This window comes from Salmo salar, chromosome ssa23, assembly GCF_905237065.1.
Source record: "Salmo salar chromosome ssa23, Ssal_v3.1, whole genome shotgun sequence".
Classification (NCBI taxonomy): Eukaryota; Metazoa; Chordata; class Actinopteri; order Salmoniformes; family Salmonidae; genus Salmo; species Salmo salar.
Window position 1 is genome coordinate 28,549,919 of NC_059464.1, and position 6,027 is coordinate 28,555,945.

The 6,027-nt window shown below is 42.2% G+C and overlaps 1 protein-coding gene across 3 annotated transcripts; it reads right to left on the reverse strand.

The window, feature by feature from the left end:
* Positions 1–633: 633 nt before the first annotated feature.
* On the reverse strand, positions 634–5,548 carry LOC106584345 (tetratricopeptide repeat protein 14). 3 transcript variants are annotated; one of them, XM_014169547.2, is made up of 13 exons: positions 5,404–5,548; positions 5,000–5,185; positions 4,740–4,864; positions 4,463–4,662; positions 4,283–4,367; positions 4,050–4,179; positions 3,800–3,955; positions 3,615–3,686; positions 3,358–3,477; positions 3,054–3,176; positions 2,832–2,949; positions 2,164–2,297; positions 634–2,005 (listed from the first exon to the last, which is right to left on the reverse strand). In XM_014169547.2, the coding sequence occupies exons 2-13, from the start codon at positions 5,131–5,133 to the stop codon at positions 1,138–1,140; spliced, it is 2,265 nt and encodes a 754-aa protein (XP_014025022.1). In that variant the 5' UTR covers positions 5,134–5,185; positions 5,404–5,548; the 3' UTR covers positions 634–1,137. The 3 variants fall into 3 exon arrangements, 2 of the variants coding, with proteins under 2 accessions (XP_014025022.1, XP_014025024.1); XM_014169549.2 differs by having other exon boundaries at positions 2,191–2,297; positions 5,404–5,529; XR_001323728.2 differs by lacking the exon at positions 634–2,005 and having other exon boundaries at positions 2,202–2,297; positions 2,531–2,949; positions 5,404–5,529.
* Positions 5,549–6,027: the final 479 nt, after the last annotated feature.

Genomic DNA, 6,027 nt, shown 5'->3' on the forward strand with positions numbered 1-6,027 from the left:
TTTAAGAGTGACATATTTGACAGACTAAATAGCTGTGCCTGTGAATTAGTGAGTAATCCCTTGTAACAAGATGAACTAAAAACATTTAACTGATGTGCAGTATGATGATGGAGTAAGACGTTTAAATTAAGCTGTAAATAAGCCACTTTGGCTGTTTGCATTAAAGTTGTGCTCTTTGCAAGGATGCTGTGTCTAGTTATTAAATCATGCAATTTAACATAAAATAGCTCACCAAGCAGCAATTGGACATAAAATAAATGTCTCAACACTGAAGTGAGACCAGAATTGTAACAGTAAGAGATCCAGACAAGGCTAACACAACAGTATTTGAGAACTTCTGATACTAAGTTGGACAATTAATTTTTTTTACCTTTAAATAAACTAGGCAAGTCAGTTAAGAACAAATTCTTACAATGACTGCCTTCCCCGGCCAAACCTAAACCAAATGTGCGCCTCCCTATGGGACTCCCAATCACGGCCGGATGTGATACAGCCTGGATTTGAACCAGGGACTGTAGTGACGACTCTTGCACTGAGTGAGATGCAGTGCCTTAGGGCTCCCGAGTGGCGCAGCGGTCTAACACAAAATAACCACGTTGATGCTTCAACCAAACAACAAATCAAGCTTAGACATTTTGGGCAAAGCTCATAGGCCATTTATTGAAAAAGATTCACACATGGAAATGTGTTATCAGTCATTAAATGACATCTTCCAATCTACTACCAGCAAATAGAAAAGAATGGCACATTTCTTTCTCAATAGATCTGATTTGTGAGTTTCCTGATGGTACTTGGTAATACAGAGTTCATTGTACTAAGAGGAAAATACACAATTATTCAATCAAAGGAAATACATTTTCCCAGCTATAAGCCAAAAGAAGACATCTTAACTGGTCTTTCATTTGCTTTCTGGCACATAAAAAAAACATCCTTTCACAGAAAATGTAATCTCATAATATTAAGGCAGTGTATTGATCACAGAAATAACAATAAACATTTCAGAGGAAAATGTTTGATATCACCAACACTAAATTCTAAATTATGACAGCTTGGTCACTACAACTTTGTCCAACATTAGAATAGCATTAGTTTATCGTTTTTACGACATAAGGTAAAAGCATCTCGGAAAAGCTGAAATCACTTTTTCGGCTTGACACTTTTCTCCTTCTCAAACTGGGCTATCTGGCTGAAGAGATCTAGGAGATTAGTTGGCAGCTCTTTTTTCTGACTTCCTCCTGCGGACGATCCCTTACCATTCCGAGTGGCGTCAGTGGAAGACCTGTAATCTCCTCCATCAGACCTTCGGGTGCCCCTCTCCTGCTCTTTCTTATCGCCTCGCTCTGTGCTACCATACTTCCCACTATCTGATCGCCTGTAAGTGGATATGTGGGACTGTGATGGGAGGTCGTTGGTGTACTGGTCAGATTTGCGGGAATGCTCTGAGCCGGCAGATGAGGAGGACATTCTTCTGTGTTTGACTTTCTCCAATGAGCTGGGAACGTCTTGTGGGCCACTTTGATCCTCCTGGCCCTGGCTCTTCCTCTGGCCCCTGGAGCCTTCCCTCTCCTTCACGTCTCCATCACGGACACCTTTTCCCTTGCTGCCCTCAGCTCGCTGAGGAGAGGCGTCAAAAGGGTCATCTTCAAACCTGCTGTTGTCCGGAGCGTCGGACACTGATGATAAAGAGCGGTACGAGTGGCTCCTGCCCTTGCTGGGGGGCTGACTGCCTTCTTCAGTCCTCTCTGGCCCCTCAAACGGCCTAACCACGCTAGATTTCTGATCCAGGAAGGAGGCGGAGGTGTTGGGCGGGGCAGGGTACCACTCCTCCTCGTCATCAGCCACACTCCTGTTGTCCCTGGATGAAACCGGCTGTTGTTTCTTCCCTCGAGATGACCGTCTGTGTTTGCGCTTCTTTTTTTTTGACTTCCTGCGACCCGAGGAGGATCGGTCGGAAGAAGAGGAGGAAGACGATGAAGAGGAGGATCTCTTCTGTTTCCTTTTCATTCTAGAGGGAGTTATAGCAGAAACTATGTAGCTACATATGAAATAGGTGATATTTGTGATCAACTTAAATGATGAATGATAATATTTTGCCAAATTAAAATTACGTGTATGTATTTTGTTTTACAAGACAACCGATGAGCTGACAGTTTACCAGGTTACCTTTCTGATGGATTGGTATGGATGTACCTTTTTTCTTCTTTTAAGATCTTACGCAATTTTTCTGCACTTGTCTCCACATTCTTAGCTTTTTCCGCTTCCTTTGCAGCTGCCTCTTCTCTCAGTTTGAGGGATTTCTTTAAAGCAGTCATTTTCACAGTAAAATTTTACCCGTTTTCAAGAGATGAAAAATTATAAAGGGAGGAAACCAGCAATGTGAAAAACATTCCATCAATTAATTTGAATGGATAAGGCAATGGGGAAAATGGCATATACACAGACGTTTACCATAGCATGATCCAGAAATCACAATTACAAGCAGAGAACCAATGTTAATTTTTCCAGGTGGACAAAAAGGGTTTACATTTACCGCATTGAGACCAGGTCCAGCGTACCAACCATTTTCATTCCAGTTGTAAGGTTGTTTGTTCCCCCAATAGACAAGCGACAATCAAGGCAGTCGGGTAGAGTCAAAGGGCAGGATCCCAGATCAGACAAGCACACAACAAAACACTTAATCAGTATTACAAGGTTCCCTGTGTGTTACTCAAAGCACGCTAACGACACAGAACTTTTCACTGGCCCTTTTCCCAAAATGTTCATAGTTCACAATGTTCAATGATCAGTCATATGAGGAATAGTTGGCATTGCCATGGAATGTTCCAGCTCACCTGGATAAGCAGCTCTATTTTTTTCAATGCTTCCTTGGCGTCCTGGAAGGAGTCGTCTAAGGCCAGGGCTTTTCTATAGAGACCTTCAGCTGTGACTAGCTTTTCTTCCTCCTCCAGTCTAACAGAATGAAAAAACGTTTTTTTCAGTGGAAGGGTTGTCGCTTATAAATCACTTCAGTGCACAGAAGATAATAAAGGTAGTGGATAAACATTCCTACTTACTGGCCACCTCGCTCGACCAGGGTCTGGCATAGGTATTTCTTTGCATTTCTGTGGGTTGGGCAGCTTTCCAATGCCAGCTCAAAGTCAGTTATTGCCTTCAGCAAACTCCCTTTGTTAGCATACCTGGGAAATCAAATGGCAAGTTTATATTAGCTGTAGGACCACAACTACATTTTATACAATTAAACATCACGTTTCAAAAACCTGTGGTCAACAGAGAACTAGCAGAGTGTATGCTAGGAGTGCTGACTATTAGATTGTTAATGATCGACCACATTATCAATAAAATAAGATGGCTACTCACAGTGCACCACGTGCCACAAGGGCTTCCACATTGTTAGTGTCGATCTCTAAGGCCTTGTTATATTCATTCATTGCTTCGACATGGCGGCCAGATTTGAAGTGGTCCACACCAACCCTTACACTGTAGCGCAGACATATTGACAAAGAAAGAAAGATCAGGACCAGTTCATTCATTCTGTAAACATTCGGCTAGCAGAGATTTAGTGACATGCTGCTGCAAATGTCAAAATGCAAAAAAAGTTAAAATGTCAGGCATACCATTTAAGAGCCCAGGATGCAGACTGCTTCTTTCGGATAGTTGTGGCAAAGTCCTCCTCAAGGAAATGTTTGCTGTAAAGGAGTCCCAAAATAGAGTCAAGTGCTGATAAAAGGGGGCTACAGACATCAATTTATGGAAAGTATGTCTTCTGAAGAATAGCAAAACAACAAGTTTGTCTTCTCACCTCTGTAGCCCTCTCATGAGTGAGGGAGGCTGTGTGTCACTGACCCCAATCTTCCCCAGGAGATATTCCACATTAGATGGATTGGAGTAGCCAAGAGAACCCTCTAAAACCCTCTCATAGGTTTCAGTGTTGTCGTTTGCAACCCTCACACTGCGACTGGGTAAAACAATGAAAACAATACAATGAGCAAAGATGTAGCCTAAGTTCTAGCATAACTATTTTTCTACCAACTAGAATACATCCGTCTTACCTGTATTGAAGTGGCAGATCATCTCTACTAAAAACTCCAAGCTTTAGGTTCATCAGATTTGGGCCGAGGGAGGAGGGCTGAAGTGAAATGGTTATCTTCTCATGGTATCGGTCAATGTCCTTCACTCCAGCTAGAGAACAGCACATGGTACAGTTTGTTGACTTATGTTCACAATGCAGTTTTGTGATAAGTTGTTTAAATGTACAACACAAAGTTAGCTAGTGTGCATTCACCTCTTATCAAATCATTAAGCTGATAGTATGATAACGGATCATCATGATTGCCATTGGAAGGTACATCTCTAAGGGGACACAGGGCCTGACGAGAGAAAGAAAGCAGAGAAAGAGGCTACCACTTACTCCTATTTCTTCAATAGGGCACACTGACCACCAGGCCGAAGCCACAAACCCTACCGTGAGCTCCAGATCCTCTATGTCTCGCTCTAGTCCACCTCCCATGCAGATCAAAGTTACAAAGAAGCCAAAGTCCCTGATGGAGTTGATCCTGCCTATCACAATGTCCCCTCGCTCAATGTCCCTGTACAAGAGATTCCTCCGTTCCTCAAACGACACCTCCATGAACTGCTCCAGAGGGGGCATGATGGCGTAGGGCTCTAGGAAAAGGATACAGTCGTTAGTCCACACTCAAGACAATATGTTGGTTTACCTCTAAATTTCACAGTAACGTTACCTTCTCCTTCCTCCTCTAACACATCCTCCATAAGTGCACTAGACTTCCATGATGGCGCAAACAGGATGTCAGCTTTTCTAGCAATGAACTGCTCCACTAAGGCATTGTCCTCCCCTCCATATTTCCTGTAGATGATAGTTTTAACATTATCAGTACACCTGTCTGGAAATTTGCAGTTGACAGTGTTGAGCTCAATTAGCCTACATTTGGATTCAAATAAATGTGGATTCAATACTGTCTGTGTTGTCCATTTAAATGACCTTTGATAGCTGGCTTTGGACAAGTCAGGTTCAATAGCCTTGAAATCTGGATTTTCACTTTGTTCACATTTGAGATGGGTAAACAGGCTTTGTCCATGGTGAGACAAAGTTTGCCTCAGTAAATCTCTATCCATTTTCAGTTTTTGGCATCAGAATTCAGCCTGGTTAGCTAGTATGCACATCATCCTGTAACAGAAGAATAATATGTTAGCATAATAGCTAACTAGTAGCTAGCGAAGAAGAATCACAAATATATTTTAATGCAGCGCGGCCAACCAGCCCAACTCACGTCATGAGAGCAACATTGTTAGCTGGCTAACCAGCTGTAAATATATGGCTCTGGCGCTAGCTAGCTAACGTTAGTTGTTGCTGCTGCCCTGTACTGCGGACAAAAAGCAACTTACCGTGCAGTTACAGATGTATACAAAACATTTACGCGAATTATTGACATAGCTAGCAGCTAGCTATCTGACAGAAGAATTTGTGGAAGCGTTCTAACTCTCGAGCGTCCGGAACTTCAATCTTATGTGTTACAGTTATTTGGTCCCAAAAGAAACAAAACCCTACTAGGAACCCTTTTGAGTTCATAGGGTTGCCATAGACATATTTTGTAAATACAATTTTGTTGATAGTTCTGGATTTCTCCTGTCCTTCCAGTCTAACAAAACATTCAGGAGACAGTTGCATCGTCTTGATGAGAGCCTCTTTTATCCATAGCAAAATGTTCTATAAATAGTTTTGGTTGGGTTTTCCTGTATGTAACACAACAGGTAACGAAGAATATCTACACTGGTTGCCTAAACTGAGTATATAGAGCCCCACAGTGGAGGTGTCAGAATACCCATAAAACCCACCTATAAAATCAGGGTAATGGTTCCAATCGTTTTCCCACCATTCATTATTCCCATAGGGGAATTTAGAAACACTTAGAAAAAAAGGGCTTACCCTGGCGTGACATTTTATTAACCATGTAAATCTCTCTCGGACAAGGCGACTCTTATCAATATATTGGGCTCTATTTACTCTCG